Source organism: Bubalus bubalis, chromosome 6 (assembly GCF_019923935.1).
Source record: "Bubalus bubalis isolate 160015118507 breed Murrah chromosome 6, NDDB_SH_1, whole genome shotgun sequence".
In the NCBI taxonomy this organism is placed as follows: Eukaryota; Metazoa; Chordata; class Mammalia; order Artiodactyla; family Bovidae; genus Bubalus; species Bubalus bubalis.
Window position 1 is genome coordinate 105,307,812 of NC_059162.1, and position 22,887 is coordinate 105,330,698.

At 42.0% G+C, this 22,887-nt stretch overlaps 1 protein-coding gene, 1 long non-coding RNA gene and 1 pseudogene across 3 annotated transcripts; 2 read left to right on the forward strand and 1 right to left on the reverse strand.

Moving 5' to 3' along the window:
- Positions 1 to 107: 107 nt before the first annotated feature.
- Positions 108 to 9,615, forward strand: LOC123334154. 2 transcript variants are annotated; one of them, XR_006551966.2, is made up of 3 exons: positions 108 to 234; positions 8,763 to 8,977; positions 9,464 to 9,615. It is a non-coding gene; the product is annotated as an uncharacterized LOC123334154 (long non-coding RNA). The 2 variants fall into 2 exon arrangements; XR_006551967.2 differs by having other exon boundaries at positions 8,763 to 8,925.
- ZFP69B (ZFP69 zinc finger protein B) lies at positions 3,438 to 17,665 on the reverse strand. Its single transcript, XM_006047965.4, is given in 8 exon segments — positions 3,438 to 4,038; positions 4,040 to 4,853; positions 8,848 to 8,943; positions 9,208 to 9,261; positions 9,264 to 9,333; positions 12,271 to 12,342; positions 13,587 to 13,600; positions 17,539 to 17,665. Coding segments are annotated over 8 exon segments (1,590 nt in total). The 3' UTR covers positions 3,438 to 3,695.
- A 1,542-nt stretch (positions 17,666 to 19,207) lies between these two features.
- LOC123334153 lies at positions 19,208 to 19,796 on the forward strand (annotated as a pseudogene).
- The last annotated feature ends 3,091 nt before the right edge of the window (positions 19,797 to 22,887 follow it).

Below are 22,887 nucleotides of genomic sequence, written 5' to 3' on the forward strand. Positions count from 1 at the left end.
CTATCAACCCGGTACCCTCGAGTCTTCCGGCGGCTCGGCACGCCCCGCCGCCGGCTCCGCCCATCAGGAACGGCGAGAGTCCGCCCTCTCCTGGGAGGCAGGTGCTCCAGAAAATCCGGAACCCAGATTCCGCGGAGCGCGCCTGGGCACGCCGCCCCCACGACTGCCAGACCCTGGACAGAGGCCACCCAGGCGGACCGCCCGCGTTTCCTGACAGCGGTCCCAAGAGACTAGGTAACCGGCCCAGCTCTTCCCCTGCGAAAGCCCTTTCTCTGTCCTTCATTCATTTATTCAACTATCTTCTGAATCCCTAGATCTGTTCACACATTGTTACAGGCTCTAGGGAAATACCAGTTATCAAAACTCAGTCCCTGCTTTCTTGGATCTTAATTCTGGGAAAATTAAATAATAATAATAATAATCTAGAATGGTAATGTTGTCTGCCATCCCAGTGAATTGCCCACCATCAAGCCATCAGCCGCTGCAGACCTCACGAATGGTGTCCCCTGAGGGGAATTCAGGATGGAGACAAACTGGAAACCTTCTGCCCTCTGGCTGACTGTAGATAGTTAAGAAGCATATCTAAGGAATAATGTCAATGAGCAGGGCCTTTACCTTCTGCTATCACTTGTTAATGACTTTTAATCTAGTCATCACTGAAAAGATTATTTCCTGTATTTTGAGTTACTTCCTGACCTCTTTTAGGTACTGCCTCTGGTGTGCCTGATTCCAGAGCAACTTGTCCTTCTCCAGAGGATAAACTCTAGTCTCTTTTGGGATGAGGAAACGTGGTAATGTAAACTCATGTTTACAAAATAAAGAGAAACTCACATAGTTAATCAGCCCTAGTTAATTGCATTTTAAACAAATTAACTTAAAAAATAACCTGCTATCTTAAAAGTATGTCTGTTATGATTCACCATTCTTAAAAGCTTATAAATTCTGATCTATTTGTAAAGAAAAGAAGGAGGGGCTTCCCTGGTGGTCCAGTGGCCAAGACTCTGCCCTCAATGCAGGGGCCCCAGGTTTGATCCCTGGTCAGGGACTTAGATCCCACATGACACAACTAAAGAGTTTGCATTGCACAGCTAAATATCCCGTGTGCCGCAACTAAGACCTGGCCAGCCAAACAAACAAATAAAAATAAATATTAAAAACATAAAATAAAAATGTGTGTTTAAAAAAAAAAAGGAAACAAAAAGATTTCCTCACCTATAAAAGCTAGATGAGAAAGTATAGGAATTGCCTTTCTCTATTATCATAGATACCCAGTTCAATTCGGTTCAAATCAAAGCAATTCAGCAAGTATTTATTGAGTCCCTACTGTATGCCAGGCACTTGTGATGCACCAGTAAACAAAACAGATCCCTGCTCTCATGGAGCTTACATACTCCTAAGGGAAAATATGAGTAAATAATAAGCATAATAAATGTGTAAATTATCAATATCTAGTATGTTATGTAATATGTGATATGGACAAAGAAGGAATACAGAAGTTAGGGGGCAAGGAAAGGTTGCAATATTAAGTAGCATGGTCAGAACAGGCTTCAGTGAAAAGGTAACATTTGAGCAAAAGTGAGGAAGGAAGGGTAGGATGTCTGAAGGAACAGCTAGTGTAAAGGCCCAGTGGCAGGAATAGGCTAGAGTTCAGAATGGAGGTCTTGGCTGGAGACATGAATTTGGCAGTTGATACAACCATAAAATACCAACAGAGATGTTATTTTAAGCCAGAAGATCATGAAGGATCACTGAGACACAGACTGTAGATAGAGAAAAGTGATGCCCATGCTTTTCACTAAAGGAAGCAATCAAAAAAACCCGAATTCTTGGGAAATCTAAGATGACAGAAACATGGAAGAACATATAAGAGGCACAGTGAGCACCCTCATTCTGTCCTTCTGCCCATCAAAGTCATACAGGACTTAAGAGTTAGAAGCCAGTTTTTTTCAGGTAAACATACTAATATAAAATATCTAGAGATAATGGAATATATTCTGGATTAAGAGCTTTACTTTTGATAGTTCACACAACATTCAGGCAGTTAAATTGTTTGTTTTGAACTGCCATTTAAGAGTAAGAAGCTGAACTTGACCAATCTCCACTGATGTTTGAAAGGATGCAGTATTTATAAAGACAGTGAAGTACTACGAATCAACTCCTTCACTTCCCCTCTCATACTTCCCTGCCTCTCATACTTTGGCCCCTGCAATCACCGTCTTCCTGGTCCTCTTTGGTGGGCCCCTAAATGTGTTTTTCTAAGGGCTGTTTCAAAGACCTTCTCGCTCAAAAGACAACACATTTTTTAATTTAATGCCATACATTTGGCAATTGGAAAGTAAAAGACAATTAAAATGCCATCCACCAATCTTAATATATCTATCTTCAAAAGACATCAATATGTATTAGGAATTATGGTCTAATTTTCTTAGGTGTAATAATGGCATTGCAGTTAAGTCTTAAAAGAGTCGTGGTTATCTTTTAGAGATACATCCCAAAGCACTTGTGGATGAATAAAAAAAAAAAGCATCATTATGAACTAAAGTCTACATAAATATCTCCATAAATAATTCCTAGGTTTCCACAACAGCATTACAATTGTGATTTTAAAAAACCTTTTTGCAACAAAATACCAAAGAGATTGATAAGGAAACAAGACTTTTGGCATAGATATAAGTGAACGTACAAATATGACATTAAATGGTAGTCTAGTGTCAGTATTAATCATTATACATATATTCATTTTACATAGTGGAATGAACAAATTACAATCCTCGGGCTAAATGCAAACCAACACTTGTCTTTTAAACAAAGTTGATTGGAGCAGTTATACCAATTCATTCATGTCAGTGGTTCCCAACTAGGAATTATCTTGCCCTCCCCAGGTCTGGGGAAATTTCTGGTGTCACTGTGGAAGGGGGAACTACTGGCATCCAGTGGCCAGGGATGCTGCTAAACATCCCACAAAGCAGGACAGCCACCTACAACAAAGCATCCCAAAACATTAGCAGTGCCACAGATGAGATACCCATATATTGTCTCTGGATACTTCTGCACTAAAATGATAGAGTTGAGTAGTTCTGACAGAGGTCATATGGCCTACAAGACCTAACATGTTTATTATGTGGCCCTTTACAGAAAACATTTGCCAGTTTTTCTCTATGAAACCAAAAAATGTAAGTACCTCATGTTTAGCTGGTTACCTATTAAGTCTAGAAAACTCTCTTTAACATTATTTCTAGAATGAGACAATTGACATTTTTATTTCTACCTCTTCTAGCCATATAAAGGACTATAGTAAAAGGTTATATTTTATTCTGATTCATTAAAGGGATATTTAAATCCATGACTCTCAAAGTCAATCACAGATCACTGGCTTGTCATGATGATTTCACTGGCCCACAGTGAAATGAGAAAAATAAAGACAAATTTGGGAAATTTCCATAAAACTAATTTAATGTAAGAGACTGTTATCTATAATTACAGTCTTCCTATATTTTAAAATAATAAAATGCCCTTTCTTTTCTGAAGCAATGCTGATAATAGGTAGTTTGTTTTTTTAACACAGCAAAATTAGTAATTGTAACATTGGGTCAAACTATTAAAAAAAATGATTCGTTCTTGAAATCTGAAAGTCAGAAAATCCAAATTTAGAGGCTTTTGCTCCAACTGGGGGATTCTTTGATGTTGAACATATTTCACACATCATTGCTGAAGGTATTTCTTAAGTGTGTTTTGCAGTGTCAAATAAGTGATAAACTACAGCTGAAGGCTTTTCCACATTCATTACAATCATATGGTTTTTCTCCAGTATGAATTCTCTGATGTTTAGCAAAGGATGAATCATGCCTAAAGCCTTTCCCGCAATGACTGCATTCATAAGGTTTCACTCCAGTATGGACTCTCTGATGGATAGAAATATGTATTCTCTGGCTAAAAGCTTTTCCATATTCCTTACATTTATATGGTCTTTCCCCAGTATGACTTCTCTTGTGTTGAGTTAGGTATATGCTGTGGCTGACAGTTTTACTGCATACACTAGGGTTTCACACCAGTATGAATAATCTCATGTTGCCTGAGGTGTCTAATATGGAAAAATGCTTTTCCACAGTCTTTGCATGTAAAAGGTTTCTCTCTGACATGAGTTCTCAGATGCTGGATCAGTCCAATGCTTTGGCTAAATGCTTTCTCACATACACCACATTCATAGGGTTTCTCCCCAGTATGAATTCTGACATGTTGAGTAAGAGATGATGGATGTCTGAAGGTTTTCCCACATTCCTTACACTCATAGGGTTTCTCACCAATATGGATTCTCTGATGTGGAATAAGGGATGAGCTTTGGCTAAAGGCTTTTCCATATTCTTTACATCTGAAAGGTTTCTCTCCGGTGTGAATTCTCATGTGTTCTGTAAGGTGAATGAACTGTTTGAAGATTTTTTCACATATATTACATTCAAAGATTTTCATTCTTGTATAATTCCTTGAATGATTAATCAAATCTAAATTGCATCTACTTTTCTTGCCAGATATGTCATATCTATGGTGTCTTTTTTCTGGAGGGCCTACTGGTCCTATAACTTTTGAGCTTATATTAATATTTTTCTCAAATTTGTTAGATTCTTGGCCTCTCTCCTGAGTGAGCCTTTTCTTGTGGATCAAGGGGATTTGTCTCTCACCCATTCCTTGGTTCTCCTGGTGTTTTTCTAACTTGTGACATTTGGAGATTCTTCCCAATGTGGAAATCAAGGTGCTTCCTCTCAGGAACCTTTCCATCATCAGAGCATGGTGTAATTCTTCCCATGAAATGTCATTCTTTAAAGTTGTCTCTTTGGTTTCTGTTTCATCCTCCAAATCTGAAAGAAATCCAAAAATATAAATGATCCATATTCACTGCACTTCAAAAATAAATGGCCACAGTGCAAAGAGGAGGGAAAAATAATATATACTAGGTACAGGAGGGCTGAATAGTCTTCAAATAGGATCCTGCCACCTAGAGAGCTAATATGAAAATAACAAAGTGGTCAAAACAAATAAGCTGTTAAAAGAATATGAGATAGGACTTCCCTGGTGATCAAGTGGTTAAGAATCTGCCTTGCAGTGCAGGGCATATGGGTTTGATACCTGGTCGGAGAACTAAGATCCCACATACCACCAGGCAACTGAGCCCACAATTGGACATCGCATGCTACAATTAGAGAGTCCATGCATCAGAACAAAAGATCCCTCATGATGCAACAAAGATCCTGCATGCTGCAACTAAGAACTGACACAGCCAAGTAAATAAATGGAGCTCTGAGGAGTTATACAAAATGAAAGACTTTAAAAAAAATGTATGTGAAAGTGACTTTGAAAACTGAGAGGAGTTCATCCATGAGAACTGCAAGAGGAAATGGACTAAGAAGAAAACATCACTATAAGGGCAAATATCAAGAGATAACACAGGAAGATAAGAATTTTAACACAATATCTCAACCTCCTATTTCTATGACAAAATTTTATTCACTTAAAAAATTTAAGTACCTCATATGTTTTGCATGCTCAAATAAAACATTAAATAATATAGAAATGCATTCACTAAAAAAGGGTAGCCTCTGTCAATTTCATCTCCATTTCCTTTATTCTCTTAGGATTATGGAATGAATCTGTTCAGATATTTCTCAATAATATATACATGTAAATATGTGCATTGTGTATATATGGTCATAAATATAATTCTGCATGTTTTTTTTAACTCATATATATCTTATGCCCCCCCATGTCTGTACATTTAGATTTATAATATTCTTTATAACAACTGCATTCCACTTAGCGAAGTAGTGAAAGTCGCTCAGTCATGTCCGACTCTTTGCGACCCCATGGACTATACAGTCCATGGAATTCTCCAGGCCTGAATATCAGAATGGGCAGCCTTTCCCTTCTCCAGGGGATCTTCCCAACCCAGGGATCGAACCCAGGTCTCTGGCATTGTAGACAGATTCTTTACAGATAAATCTTTACAGATTCTCAGTTGAGCTATGAGGGAAGCCCACATTCCACTTATAGACATATTTCTTTGACTTTTCTCTACTGAAAAATATTTAGGTAGTCTCCATTTTTTCCCTTTATTTTTTATATATAAATTTGTGTATACTTCTGTCAGTGTTTCATAGGATTTACTAAAAATAAATTATTAGGTTATGGATATATGTGCTATTGGTGAATATGGGTGCCTTTCACTGGATTTTTATCTATCTTCATGATTATTGTCTATATAAGAGGTGAAAAATGGTTTCTTAATTTGTGACAAAATATTATCTATACTGTAAAATCTTAAAAGATAGAGAATATATATATATAGGGTAAATATATCCATAGTACACATGACACAGCATTTTCAGATGTGATTTTTATAAATCAGATGAGGGAGTTTCCTGGATTTTTACTCTCTACTTCTATCCAACTATTCTAGACTCTATCATCCTAAAGCATCAATAGTTTCTGTTCACAGCAAATTTATTCTCCAGATGTCCAAGCTCATTTTAGTCAAAGTACAAACAAAGTACTTGGTAATAGCAGGCTAAATTTTGGACTGGACTCAAAAAGCAAGTAGAGATAGTTGGATTACTTATTATAGGGGATAAGGAGTCACTTAACTTCTTTTTAGGGTAAAAACAAGATAAATGAGATGTTTTGAGTAGTCCAATCTGGCAGTAACATTCAAAATGATTCTGAAAAAGAAAATAAGATATCCACAAATACAGCTGGAAATTAAAGTAATTGGCATGGAATAATGGGAACCTGGCTTAAGAGTACATCAACAGAGATGAAAGTAGAAGTGGACTGAGTAGGTAAAACCAAAGAAGAAAACATGGAGGATGGGGGGGGGGAACAAAGTAGAAAGCATGATACATCCTTGCTGATACAATGATTTCTAGTCTTAGAGGCTGAAAGGACAGGAGGAGTCAGGATCAGAACTTAGTTTGGGAGAGATAATTGCTTCCAATTTTGGATGTACTGCTCTTGAAGTAACAACAGTGTGTCTATATAGAGATGTTCCAAACACCAGGGAGATGAGGGAATAGAGTTCATATGAACATGTATGACACAAATGAACATATGGAGAATACAGATATCAAAGGGATAGTTGAGAACATCACAATGTATCTGTGGGAGTTTGTGCAGAAACAGGACAGCAGTGTAAAAGAGAGAGGCTCCTCAGGGATTGTGGCAGAGACTGTTAGCTGTTCATCGAAACATCTCCTTATTTTTGGACACACAACTATACTATACTTCCCAATCTTCCCTGAATTTGAGTGAAGTAACAGGTCTCCCCCATTAAGTGAATAAGAGTGAAAAGTGATGTAAGCCATTCCAGTTTGGCCCATAAAAACCTCCCAAATGAACTCCTCTGTGCTTTTCCTCTGTGCTGCGCTGTGCTATGCTTAGTCGCTCAGTCGTGTCTGACTCTTTGCAACCCCATGGACTGTAGCCCGCCAGGCTCCTCTGTCCATGGGGATTCTCCAGGCAAGAATACTGGAGTGGGTTGCCATGCCCTCCTTGTGCTTTTCCTCTACTGCTGGCCAAACTTAGATGATGAGGAGGCCCTCAAGAATGACAGAACTACCATGTGGAAGGAATCTCTGTCCCTGAATGCAAAGTGGTAAAAAAACTGTCCACTGAACTAACCAACTTCCCCGGATCAATATATGAGCAAGAAAGCCCTATTCATTTTGAGTCAAACTTGAGAGTCTATATTCTATAGTAGGTTAGCCTAACCTAACAAAGGCATAAGTGATACACCTGCATTAAGAAGGAGATTGATGAGAAGCATTGAAGAAGCAATAAGAGAGACAAAAGAGACAAATATTATTAAACTAGCTGATGGAAGAAAACAATACCACGAAGGTGGTGAGGTCCTGCCCTGTAGGAAAGCACCATAAGAACTCAAACTGTGGAGGCACAATGATTAGAATTCAAACACGGATTCCACCTAATAGTGGCTAAACAATTATGGACAGATTTCTTAACCTAAGCACCTTCTTTATCTCATTTGTAATATGGGGTTAAAGTAGGTACAGGATTCATAGAAACCAGCTTGGAAAACAGTGTCATTTTTACTATTCTTAGAAGTCAAAGACTATTAAAAGCCACTGGATTTGCTAAGAAGGAATTCTGTGGTGATTTCTCAAGGAGTCGTGTATTATCTGAAATAAAAGTTAAATTACCCAAGTTAAAAAGAGAATCAAAATTGAAGGGATAGTCATAGAATATAGGGGAAAAATTTAAATGGAATCATCAGAGAAAGTCATGATAAAATGACTTAAGAATCTGGTGAAGGGTGCTGATTTTTTTTTGGGTGTTTGCCTTTTGTTGTGTTCCTTTTGTTTGGTTGGTTGGTTGATTTTTTTAGCTGCACTGCAGCATGAGGGATCCTAGTTCCCTGAAAAGGATTGAACCCATGCTCCCTGCAGTGGAAACACAAAGTCTTCACGGATTCTTAACCACTAGATTACCAGGGAAGTACCAAGAGCACTGTTTTAAATGAGGAGAGATCCATGGATATCTGAATGTACAGGAGAAAGAAACTATGATCAGGGCAAGGTTTAGAATGCTGGAGAAAGCAAGAAAACCACAAAAGTCAGGTCAGAAGAAATGGTAAAGGCAGTTAACCCTGAAGAGAAAGCCATCTCTTTTCCTCTGACTCCAGACAAACTAATGAGAAGAGGCAAGTGTAGGAAAGGAGGGACACAGTGGTAATCGAGTTTTTTGTGGGTCTCACCCAGGTGACTGCAGCCTTCCCCACGGCCTGGAGAAGCCTTGAAGTGAACTCTCTGGCAAATGTAAGGGCTCCACCTGCCTTGCTCTTACCTGGACTTGGACCTCCTGAAACCTCTGTCTTCATCAGACATGGCTCTTCTCCTTTCTCTAACTGGGAAATCACACCAGGTTTGGAAAGCTGGTATCCTGCTTACAAGAAGGAAAAACTGCATGTGCTGAGGTCAGAGAGGTATCCCAAGAATTTAGAGACAGTCATTTGTTAGTCAGGCCTTCTGCAGAGTAGAGTAGAAAGACCAGGGCAGAAAAGACCACAGCAGTTCTGACTTGCTGTTCAAACGGAACTAGAAATTTCTAACACAGAACCCAAAGCCCAAGCAGAGCAGTTCAGTTAGAAATAAAGATTCTTATTCCAATAGGCAGGTTCTTCTTACAAAGGGAATCCACCCTTACCCACTGAGACCAGATTTCCATAGTTCTCCAGCATCACCTCCCCGTACAGATTCCGTGAGCAGGGGCCAGATGCCCCCACTCCTCCTGGGTGAAGTCCACAATTATGTCCTTGAAGGTCAAGGGTTCCTAGAACATCAAATATATTTCTTTTTAGCCTGAATCAGGAAGTTGTTTTAACTTTCTCTATATGCTAAGAGATTGTAGCCAAGTTTTCTTGGACCCTGGACCCTCTTCTTTTTTTTTTTTTTTTTTTTAGCAAATCTATCACAGAGGTGGAAAAACAGCCCTCAGCAGAGATTCTCCTCAGGTCTGCTGCTGCTGCTAATTAATCGCTTCAGTCGTGTCCGACTCTGTGCGACCCCATAGACGGCAGCCAACCATGCTCCCCGGTCATTGGATTCTCCAGGTAAGAACACTGGAGTGGGTTGCCATTTCCTTCTCCAAAGCATACAAGTGAAAAGTGAAAGTGAAGTCACTCAGTCGTGTCCGACTCTAGCGACCCCATGGACTGCAGCCTACCAGACTCCTCTGCCCATGGGATTTTCCAGGCAAGAGTACTGGAGTAGGGTGCCATTGCCTTCTCCACCTCAGGTCAGATAGGTCTCTATCAATCTGTATGAGAAAGCCTGCCACACGTGGGAACCCATCTTGTCAGGGGACATTCAACTTTAAGGAATACAACATGTTGCACTTTTCTTCCTTTGTGTGCCATTTCTCAAGGATTCTGTGTTCCTTATCAGTTCCTATTCCAGGAATGAGTAGAGCTGCACGCAGTTCTCAGGACTGAGATCATGGGAAAGGGTACCTGCTTGGATTCCTTCCAGGAACTCCCTTCAGTGACTCTTTTCAGTGTTAGCGACCTTGTATGTATTAGACTATCCATTTTGTTACAACTGATGAAATTTCACTCTTTGTAATAGCTGAGTAATCATTTTACTAAAGATATATATATAAGCGTGCATTTCTGCTAATAAAATACCCTTGCTCCACTAGAGACCTGGGTCCCCCGCATCCTTCTTTCTGTCTTCATTCTCATTGGAGCGTGGAAACCTACCAAACTCACTTTCTCGCCTGGGCTTTCAAGACCTCCTTGAGAGGACGCCCTGTGCCTTCATGAGCAATACAAGTCCTGTGTATGGGCTTCATTGGTTTTCCATGTAACCTGAGAGATCCTGCTCTCTTTCTCTCTTTTTCTCTCTTTCTTTTCCTCGACTCTGGTCCACCAGGTCCCGGTCTATAAAGAAGACCAACACCATCTCTGTTGTGGGAAAGGCTAGAAGGAGATCTCCTTGTCATTCAGCCTTCATCAGCTCCTATGGACAGTCTTTTGAAAACCATTTGGCTGATTCTCTGATGGAGGTTACAAAACAATGCAGGGAGCGTGTAAGTTGTCTCTTCCAACTTGCAGTTTGGCTGAAGGCAAAATACTCATGAACTGTATTAAAGAAGGTTGTAGAACAGTATATAGTAATTTAAGGACAATAAAAATCAGGAATATTTGAGAAAGGGGAGAGTCCAAAAGGAGGCTAAGGCCACAAGACAAGACAGGGACCCTGGTTGGGCTGAAAGAACTGGTTATAAATCAGAACATTTCTACATGAGTAAGACCCTTAGCTAGGGATTTCTGTTAGTAAGAAAAGTATGTGAGAATAGCACATTTTTGGAGGGAGCATGAACTGTGCCTTGTAAGGAAGATCCCTTGACCAAAGCAGACACTGTATTGGGAAGTACAAGGGCCTGCTGTGAACAACCTACACAAATAACCATTTGAGTTTGTTTTTTTTTTTAATATTACCAAATGGGAAGAGAACTCAGAAGCCAGAAGGCTGAAATAATAACAAATTCCTTAAGTATACAGACTATTTTAATGCTTTTAATGGATTGTAAATAATTCTGGAATGTATTTCAGCCCTATGAGGCCATCACTAGCATCCACATTTAACCAATGGGAAAACTGAATTTGAGCAAAGTTAAAGACTTGGTGTTAGTCACTCAGTTGTGTCTGACTCTTTGTGACCCCATGAATTGTAGCCCACCAGGCTCCTCTGTCTGTGGAATTCTCCCGGCAAGAATACTGGAGTGGGTGGCCATTTCCTTCTCTGGGGGATCTTCCCAACCCAGTGATTGAACCCGTGTCTCCTATATTGGCAGGCGGATTCTCCTACATTGGTCTGAGCCATCAGGAAAGCCCCAAAGACATGAGACTAAACCCTATACCATGTGATTTTGGAAGCTAAGATCTCTTCACTTTAAAACTCTCCTGTTCTCTAATATCTCCTTCTACATTGGTTTTCTAATTCTCTAACTCTCTTGAGTTTCCCTGTGCTTCTGGGGTTTGGTTGTACAGAACTTTGCCTGCTGCCAGTACCACCGGCTTTCTAATGAGCTAATGTATGACTCTTGGACGCTTTCCTTCCTTTTCTTCTCAGCCTATTTCCTTTGCGCCCTTTGTGACCTGTCAGCAGCTTCTCTACTCACTTCTCTATTCATCTACAATTCTGCTCCTGGACATGACCAGAGATCCTCTCTCAAAGGTCTTTAAGGAAGTGCATGCATCTCCAAGAATATCAGAACCTCACTCTGTTCATTTTAAAATGTTGCTTAAAATGTTTTACAGTGCCTGTCTTTCCCCTGGATGACATCTTGTGAATTTTAAGAGCAAGAATTACAGGGAGCTCCTTGGTAGCCTAGTGGTTAGGATTCCGGGCTTTCACTGCTGTGGCCCTGGGTTCAATCCCTGCTCAGGGAACTGAGATCTTGCAATCTGTGTGGCATGGCCAAAAAAAGAATTACTTTATGTACTTTTTCCACATACACACACACACACACAAACATGATTTTTTAATTTGTTGGATAAACGGCTAAAGGTTTGCTAGAAACAAGAGGGTTCTTCAGGAAGGTTACTACTGGTGGGGAAATTACCTGTAAAATAAATCCATGCAGGCTGATTTCAAACAGGCTAAGAAAATCCAATCCAAGAAGTCAAGCTAAAGAAAATCAAAGTCCAGGGCTCTTAAAATCTGAGAAACAATTTCATGAAAGTGACAGGAAACTCCAACCCACCTAGGATTCTGCTGTCAGGGACCCAGAGGTCACTTCATCCTCAAAACTTTATCCCTGGGTCTCATCAGCATCCTGAGATAGCCAAGATGGGAAAGGAAAAGAGCTATGAAGTTTGCACCTCTCCAAATCCCCCTAAATAGAAAAACTTCCTGCAGACCTGCTGAACACAGCCCCTCTCAATACATTCACAAAGAGGGACATTCAGAGCCACTCAAGAGCAGACTGGAGCCTCCTAATGGGAGGATCTGCAGTGCATTGATTACAGGATTAATGTTTCCCAATGACCAGTGCTGGTCCAAAAGCACAGACCTACCTCAAAAATCCTCAAACGTTCCCCACTACAAGAAAGAAAAATCCAAACACTTTATCATATCATAGACTTCGAGATCCTCCACAAACAGTCCAAAGCTATTTCTCCAAGTATTTCTTGCCTCTAAATACTGGACACACCTACCACATAATCCACTCTTTGAACATACCTAGATATTAATAGCACCCAGCTCAGAACTTTCCCCCAAGGCCTACTCAGTGAAAAACCGAGGTATCCTTCTGGATCAGTTCAAGTGAAGTTTTATCAGATCCCCTTAATGCGAAAAAAACTTCCTCTCCCCTGTATTCCCCCAAAGCTTGGTTTTTCTCTCTAATCTGGTATCTCAGGCTGCCTCCTATTATATTTATTTTTATAATTATATCCTTCAATTGGGTATTAGTATGAGTATATGTGTAGAAACTTTATCTGGTTCACTTTTCCCCATCTGCTAGTTAAATATAACACCCTGCCAGGCTACTAGAACTCAAGAAATACTGGCTGAATTTGACATGTTAAAAATATGGGGCTTCCGTGGTGGCTCAGTGGTAAAGAATCCGCCTGCCAATGCAAGGGATATGAGTTTGGTCCCTGGTCTGGGAAGATTCCACATGCCACAGAGCAGCTAAGCCAATATGCCACAACTACTGAGCCCGTGCTCTACAGCCTGCGAGCTGAAACTGTTGAAGCGCCTAGAACTTGTGCTCTGCAACGAGAAGTCACTACAGTGAGAAGGCTGCACACCCCATCTAGAGAGTAGGCAGCCCCCACTCACCGCACCTGGAGAACACCTGTGTGTAGCAACAGAGACCCAGCACAGCCATAAATAAACAAATAAATCTTTTTAAAAAAATATATGAACTAGGGAATCCCCTGGTAGTTCAGTGGTCAGGACTCTGCACTTTCACTGCTGAGGTTACAGGGTTAAATCCCTGGTCAGGTTAACTAAGATCCCACAAGATGCAAACAAATGAAAAAAGCAAAACAAAACAACTTGTAATTAAAGCACATGAGATAGTAGGGCTAACGGCGACCTCCAAGAGGGCTCATGCCAAGGGGCACTTTCCAGGATTGCTGCTGCCAGTACCCCCATCCCCCTGGAGACCCACTTCTGACCCACGTCTCTACAGGAGACCCTCCAACACTAGCAGTGCTCCCTTGAAAGATGAGGATCTTAAGCGTCACACCTTAGAATGGAGATTTCATCCATTAGGAAAGACACCTCCAAAAACTCTCTGTATTATATCCCTAGAAAGGCTCCTAACAGGTATTGCTAACCAATCCTTGTGCTGCTACACTCCAGGGAATAGACTCCTGGAGTCACATGACACGCCTGAAAAAAGACACTAACTAGAAATGCACATCATCTGGTGACCTAAAAGTAAATATTTCCTAAAACTGAAGCAGACAATATCACGAGAGATAGGTGGACAGCTTTCCCAACATATCCAGACCAGGCCTTTGGAAGTTCGTCACTAAAGCTGCAATGGCGCAATGCTTCAGATAATCTCCAGTGTCTATGATCTTGATAACATAAGTACTTGAGATAAAAAAATGCCTGAGAGTTCTCCCTCCTACCCCTTCGTTTTACTCAAATTGACCTTAATAGGTTTCCAACGTGTACACTTTCCCTCTGATGTAAGACACTATTCCCAGAAAGAACTTTCTTGACATTGAGAGACAAAAGGGCTGATGAAACTAGAAAACCTGACTCTTGACTAACCAAGTTTCCAGAGAAAGATCTTGGTCAAAAGGAGGAAATGTAGAAATTAACAGAAACCTCAATTTAAAAAAGGCTTCCCTAGTGGTTCAGCTGGTAAAGAATTTGCCTGTAATGTGGGAGACCTGGGTTCGATCCCTGGGTTGGGAAGATCCCCTGGAGAAGGGAAAGGCTACCCACTCCAGTATTCTGGCCTAGAGAATTCCATGGACTGTATAGTCCACCGGATTACAAAGAGTGGGACACGACTGAGTGACTTTCACTCACTCAATTAAATAAAATTGGGAGACCAGAAGAGGGAGCTCTCATACTCTGCAATGATAGAGTCCAACAGGAAGAAGAGACTCCTCTTCTTTCATGGCAAGCATTCAGCCAGCAAAAAGCTATGGACTGTTTTTAACTATAGCTCTTCCAACTTCCTTTTTCTCTATAAAAGTATTCTCCTATCCTTATCATTGGAGACTTGTACATGGTTCACAGTAGTTGCAGACCACACACTGCAATTCTCTGCTGATTCTGAATAAACCCATCTTGGTTGGAGAAATTTTTTAAAAAGCACATGAATTATTGTCCTTGTATTTTTCCCTTAACTTTTTATCATGAATACTGAACACCCATATATCTTCCACCCACATTCAATAATCACTGCTGCTGCTGCTGCTAAGTCACTTCAGTCGTGTCCAACTCTATGTGACCCCATAGATGGCAGCCCACCAGGCTCCCCCATCCCTGGGATTCTCCAGGCAAGAACACTGGAGTGGGTTGCCACTTCCTTCTCCAATGCATGAAAGTGAACAGTGAAAGTGAAGTCGCTCAGTCGTGTCTGACTCTTCACGACCCCATGGACTGCAGCCTACCAGGGTCCTCTATCCATGGGATTTTCCAGGCAAGAGTACTTGGAGTGGGGTGCCGTTGCCTTCTCTGCAATAATCACTAACGTTTGCCATATTTACTTCATTTATCTATATTTTTTTCTGAGCCATTCAGAGTTGCAGATATCATAGGACTTCCTTGGAGGTCCAGTGGTTAGGACTCCACACTTCTCCACTGCAAGGGGCGTGGATTCAATCCCTGGAGAGGGAACTAAGATTCCACATGCTGTCATGATACCTCCTCCCTGAATACTTCAAAGAATCTTCTCCTGCATAACCATAATACCATTTATCTCAGTTCAGAGAGTTAATAATATCCATCCAAATATTCAGTAAATATTCAGATTTCCTCAACTGTTCCCAAACTATCTTTTATCCTGGATTTTTTTCCAAACCAGGAGCCAACCAAGGTTCACACACTCAAAGTGGCTGTTATTCAAAGCCTCTCTTACTTTTTTCACGACAGTGGCTTTTAAAACACTGGTATCGTCTTACTGTATCCTCATGGTTAGGTTTATCTTACTTCTCCATCCCCTATATTTTCTTTAAATCAGAAGTTCAGCCTTTAATTTGGATCAAGTTAGTTATGACCAACCTAGATAGCATATCCAAAAGCAGAGACATTACTTTGCCAACAAAGGTCCGTCTAGGCAAGGCTATGGTTTTTCCAGTTGTCATGTGTGGATGTGAGAGTTGGACTGTAAAGAAAGCTGAGTGCCGAAGAATTGATGCTTTTGAACTGTGGTGTTGGAGAAGACTCTTGAGAGTTCCTTGGACTGCAAGGAGATCCAACCAGTCCATTCTGAAGGAGATCAGTCCTGGGTGTTCTTTGGAAGGAATGATGCTAAAGCTGAAACTCCAGTACTTTGGCCACCTCAAGAGAAGAGTTGACTCACTGGAAAAGACTCTGATGCTGGGAGGGATTGGGGGCAGGAGGAGAAGGGGACGACAGAGGATGGGATGGCTGGATGGCATCACTGACTCAATGGATGTGAGTTTCAGTGAACTCCGGGAGTTGGTGATGGACAGGGAAGTCTGGCGTGCTGCGATTCGTGGGGTCGCAAAGAGCCGGACATGACTGAGCAACTGAACTGAAACATTTTAGGAAGGGATATATTATGGGTGATACCATGTGCTTTACATTGTATGACCCAGAAGGCACAAAATGTCAGGTCATCCCATCACTGGAACACTTGGTTAAGATAGTGACCACCAGATATTGCCACTGGAAAAGTATGTTCTTTCCCTGACATTTAGCAAGTGATTTGAGGGGGGGGGGGGTTATAGCTCAGATGGTAAAGAATCTGTCTGCAATGCAGGAGACCCTGGTTCAATTCCTGGGTCAGGAAGGTCCTCTGGAGAAGGGATAGACTACCCACTCCAGTATTCTTGGGCTTCCCTTGTGGCTCAGCTGGTAAAGAATCCGCCTGCAATGCGGGAGACCTGGGATCTTCCCTGGGTTGGGAAGATTCCCTGGAGAAGGGAAAGGCTACCCACTCCACTATTCTGGCCTGGAGAATTCTATGGACTGTATAGTCCATGGGGTCACAAAGAGTCAGATATGACTGAGCGACTTTCATTTCATCTCATTTGTGGGGGTGAAACTTTGATACCTTGTGAATATCCTATTCCCCATCAATCTTCCAATTATTTCATTTATAGTAAAATATCCCACCATTCCTTTCACATTCATTACTGGAAGGTATTTTCTGAAAAGGATTTAAAAAGCATGGTCAATGCATCCTTCATTCCCATAATAATATAATTTCAAAGTAAGAAAATCAGTGTCTTAATCACTTCCAATGTTGACAGATGAGTTTTCTCCCCTGTTCTTCCTCTATTTTAAGTATCATCATGAATGTGTGGAATTTTACTTATTTAAGGTGTTACAATCAATCTGGATACTTAAACTGTCCCCAGTTTGAACCGGGCTGTTGCATCCTTTAAACACAGGTCCATTAGTCTCTGAGCTCTTCCTTGCTATTTGAGCACAAGATACTCCATCTCACCTGGTACTTTCCCTCCTGCCTTCTACTTCTGACCTACATACCCGGCACCTGGACAGGTCATTTTTTTGATTCACATTTCCTCACTGTAAAATATGGAAAATCAGGCAAGTTCTCCCAGCCTCACACACCCACGAGGAAGCTGAAAAGAAATAACATACACAGTCATGACACTAAAATACTGGTTTGGAGCTGAGTTATCCACTACTATTTAGGAAAACCTCAGGCCAGGAGCAATAAAGAACTCCAGAGACTTTTTACCCAACTGCCTCCCCAACAGATGCTTCTGCTCAGATGTCTACATTCCTTCCCACTCTGGAGGATGGTGCTCTTCCTCCCTCCCACCCAGCAGTCTAGTCTCACCTTCCTCTTTAAACATCTCAGTCACGTCCTCCCACAGGGGCGCCCCCACCACCGTCTTCTCTGGATGGTGCAGCTTCACCCAGGTGCTGGCCTCAGTGGGCGAGGTGATCAGGAGTCACTGTAGCATGATGACTTCAGCACTCCTTTCTGGGGAACTCTGGCTCCACCCACAGGGCAGAGTCCTGACCGGGCTTCTCCACTTTCTGATGAGGAAACTGCCAGAGTCTCTGACAGGAGGCTTTACAACTGCACAGGTGTCCTCCACTCTCAGGAACCCAGGGAACAAACAGCACCAAAATCCAGAGTCTGGACAGTTTTACTCTCTAGGCTGTCAAGGAACACCTCCCATCCTTGCCTCCATCTGTCTCCTCAGCAGGCAGCTGGAGGCTCCAAGTATTTATTCCCAATCACCACGATGGGCAGAAAACATCAGTGTTAGTGAAAGGATCTAGGAAGTTCAATCACATGGTCAGAACTTACACCAATCAATGAAAATTTCTTTTACAACAGATACACAGAGATCATGGATAGATACAACCCACATGGTCCAAAACACTGCTGATGTCTAAAAGCATAAAGGAATTAATAAAACCCAATTATTTGTTTAGGCAGTCCTACCTTTAAAGTTATTTAACTTATTTAACTTATATGCAGAATACATCATGAGAAACGCTGGGCTGGAAGAAGCACAAGCTGGAATCAAGACTGCTGGGAGAAATATCAATAACCTCAGATATGCAGATGACACCACCCTTATGGCAGAAAGTGAAGAGGAACTAAAAAGCTTCTTGAGGAAAAGAAAGAGTGAAAAAGTTGGCTTAAAGCTCAACATTCAGAAAATGAAGATCATGGCATCTGGTCCCATCACTTCATGGGAAATAGATGGGGAAACAGTGTCAGATTTTATTTTTCTGGGCTCCAAAATCACTGCAGATGGTGACTGCAGCCATGAAATTAAAAGACGCTTACTTCTTGGAAGGAAAGTTATGACCAACCTAGATAGCATATTGAAAAGCAGAGACATTACTTTGCCAACAAATGTCCGTCTAGTCAAGGCTATGGTTTTTCCAGTGGTCATGTATGGATGTGAGAGTTGGACTGTGAAGAAGGCTGAGCACCGAAGAATTGATGCTTTTGAACTGTGGTGTTGGAGAAGACTCTTGAGAGTCCCTTGGACTGCAAGGAGATCCAACCAGTCCATTCTGAAGGAGATCAGCCCTGGGATTTCTTTGGAGGGAATGATGCTGAAGCTGAAGCTCCAGTACTTTGGCCACCTCGTGCGAAGAGTTGACTCATTGGAAAAGACTCTGATGCTGGGAGGGATTGGGGGCAGGAGGAGAAGGGGATGACAGAAGATGAGATGGCTGGATGGCATCATTGACTCGATGGATGTGGGTCTGAGTGAGCTCCAGGAGTTGGTGATGGACAGGGAGGCCTGGTGTGCTGCAATTCATGGGGTCGCAAAGAGTCGGACACGACTGAGCGACTGAACTGAACTGAACCTTTAAAGTAATTTGGAAATTATAAATTTGGAAAACTCAGCAGTGGCCACAGGACTGGAAAAGGTAAGTTTTCATTCTGATCCCAAAGAAAGGAAACGCCAAAGAATGTTCAAACTACCATACAATTGCACTCTTTTCACAAGCTAGCAAAGTAATGCCCCAAATCCTTCAAACTAGGCATCAACAGTACGTGAACCAAGATATTCCAGATGTACAAGCTGGACTTAGAAAAGGCAGAGAAACCAGAGATCAAATTACCAACATCTGCTCTTGGGCTCAGACCTAGGTTGTGTTAAAATGGCGAAATGCACCAAGAAAGTTGGAATCATGGGCAAATACACCACCCGTTATGGTGCCTCCTTCAGGAAAACAGTGAAGAAAACTGAAATCAGCCAGCACGCCAAGAATACCTGCACCTTCTGTGGCAAAACCAAGATGAAGAGACGAGCTGTGGGCATTGGGTACTGTGGTGCCTGCATGAAAGCATTGCTGGTGGTGCCTGGACCTCCACCACTTCTCCTGTCACAGAAAAGGCTGCCATCAGAAGACTGAAGGAATTGAGGACCAGTAGAAGCACCACCATTTGATAACGTTGGTAGCCTATAGTAAATGAGTTGATTTATGTAACTAAATTACTTTGGCTTGTTAATTAAAAAAAAAATTCCCCAACATCCACTGGATCACAGAAAAAGCAAAGGAATTCCAGAAAAACTGCTTCATTGACTACACTAAAGCCTTTGACTGTGTAGAGCACAACAAACTGTGGAAAATTCTGAAAGAGATGGGAATACCAGAGCACTTTATCTGCCTCCTGAGAAACCTGTATGCAGGTCAAGAGGCAACAATTAGAACCGGACATGGAAAAACGGACTGGTTCAAAACTGGGAAAGGAGTACGTCAGGGCTGTATATTGTCACCCTGCTTATTTAACATATATGCAAAGTACATCATGTGAAATGCCGGCCTGGATCAACCACAAGCTGAAATCAAGACTGCCAGGAGAAATATCAATAACTTCAGATATGCAGATTATACTACCTAATGGCAGAAAGTGAAGAGGAACTAAAGGGCTTCTTGATGAGGGTGAAAAAAGAGTGAAAAAGCTGGCTTAAAACTCAACATTCACAAAACTAAGATCATGGCATCTGGTCCCATCACTTCATGGCAAATAGATGGGGGGAAAGTGGAAACAGTGACAGACTTCATATTCTTGGGCTCCAAAAGCACTGCAGATGGTGACTGCAGCCATGAAATTAAAAGATGCTTGCTCTTTGGAAGAAAAGCGATGACCAACCTGCTGCTGCTGCTGCTGCTGCTGTCGCTTCAGTCGTGTCCGACTCTGTGCGACCCCACAGACGGCAGCCCACCAGGCTCCTTTGTCCCTGGGATTCTCCAGGCAAGAACACTGGAGTGGGCTGCCATTTCCTTCTCCAAGGCATGAAAGTGAAAAGTGAAAATGAAGTCGCTAGACAGCATATTAAAAAGCTGAGACATCACTTTGCTGACAAAGGTCCATATAGTCAAAGCTATGGTTTTTCCAGTAGTCGTGTACAGATGTGAGAGTTGGACCATAAAGAAGGCTGAGCAATGAAGAATTGATGCTTTTGGACTGTGGTGCTGGAGAAGACTGTTGAGAGTCCCTTGGAAATCAAATCAGTCAACTCTAAAGGAAATAAAACCTGAATATTCATTGGAAGGGCTGAAGCTGAAGGTCTAATAATTTGGCCATCCAATGTGAAGACTGGACACATTGGAAAAGACCGTGATGCTGGAAAAGATAGAAGGCAGGAGAAGGAGGCAACAGAGGATGTGATGGTTGAATGGCATCTTCCACTCAAGGGACACCAGTTTGAGCACACTCCAAGAGATAGTGAAGGCCAGGGAAGCCTAGAGTGCTGCAGAGAGTCAGTCACAACTTAGCGACTGAACAACACTTTTAAAGTAGTCTGCGATTTGTAATCAAAAAGGATCTGGGTTTGAATACAGCTCCTTCACTTGTCGGCTGTGGCAAGCCACGTAATCCCACTGATCCCGTTTCCTCCTCGTAAATGGAGATGATAAACCTTTCTCCAAAGATGGACCGGCCTGGCCCAGCCCTCGCAGCCTTTGTGTGAGCCTGACTCAGAGGCTGGGAGCACACCGCGAGCCACAGATGACGCCGGGCTGGGCGGAGGCGGCTCTTCCCAGTTTGCCCGCTTTCCAGACCCAAGGGAGCCCTGACTCACAGTCTCACCTGGTCTGACCGCACTCTCTAGCCCTCCGCCGGCCATGGACCAGTCACCGCGCAGGGACAAGATGCTCCCACGTAGCGCAGCCGTGGCCGATGCGCCTGCGCAACAAGCAGCCTCGGCGCGCGGTTCCCAGCGTCTTCCGGGGCAGCCAGCCCGCCTGCGGGCGTCTGAGGGAATGCTCTCCGGGGTGCGCCCCGGGATGTGGTTCCATCACTCTGGTTTGCCTGCAGCCTGGGGCTAGAACCCAGCGTAAGGCAAGCCCGCTCCTGCGGAAGGAGACGGAGCCTGTCTTCTCGCCCGCCCGAAGACTACTGAATAGAACCAGCTCTCCTCTGCCGGGCATAGACTTGTGAATGTTTCCGCAGGAAGATTTGAAACCCTTGACAAAGGAAAACATCTGTATCTCTTTTTTGTAGAAACAACATTGGTGTAAAATGACCATACCACTTTCATTTAATATGTACATAGAAAAGACTGATAGTGAAATGGAATCCAGTGTTTCATTAAAAGTCAGACGCGACTTAGTGGCTGAACAACAACGATTAGATAGTTTTTTGTTCTAGTATTCAAGAAGTTCTTACATTAATTGCTTTCCTTATATTTCTGAAATACCACAAAATACAAAATAATTCTTATCTATAATTTCACCAAGTAGAGTAACCATTGCTAACTTTTGGTGCACAGACTCACCTACACACACACATACACACACCATTTTTTCCATGTCTTTTATGTATTTTCTGCAGAAATGATTATACTCTAATGCTATTTTATCTTCTACATCAATAGCTTACAAAAGCAACAATTTAGAAAACAAAATAAAGCAATGTCATTGCTAGCTGTTATGAACTGAATGTCTGTCTCCCAACCAGCCCCACAAATTCATATGTTGAAACTCTAACCCCCAGAGTAGCTATATTTGGAATAAGAATGTACAGACCTTCCTAAGCTTATGATGGGGTTGCATCTGGATAAACCCATAGTACATTGAAAATACTGTAAGTCAAAAATGCATTTAATACACCTCACCTAGCTTAGCTTAGCCTACCTTAAATGTGTTTAAAACATTAGCCAGAGTTGGCCAAAATCATCTAGCACAGAGTCTATTTTGTATTAAAGTATTGAAATATTTCATGTAATTTACTGAATACTGTACTGAAAGTGAAAAACAGAATGGTTGTGTAGGTACAGAATGGTTGTAAGTGTATTGGTTGTTTATCCTTGTGATGGTGACTGTCTGGGAGCTGAGGCTCACTGCCACTGCCTAGCATCATAAGGGAGTATTATACTGATTATTGCTAGCTCAGGAAAAAAATAAAAATTCAAATTATAGTTTCTACTGAATGCATATCACTTTCATACCACTGTAAAATTGAAAAATCATAAGTCAGGGACTCTCTGTAATTAAGACTAAATGAGATCATAAGGATGGGACCCTGATCCCACAGGATTCAGTTCGGTTCAGTTCAGTTGCTCAGTCGGGTCCGACTCTTTGCAACCCCATGAATCGAAGCACGCCAGGCCTCCCTGTCCATCACCAACTCCCGGAGTTCACTCAAACTCACGTCCATCGAGTCAGTGATGCCATCCAGCCATCTCATCCTCTGTCATCCCCT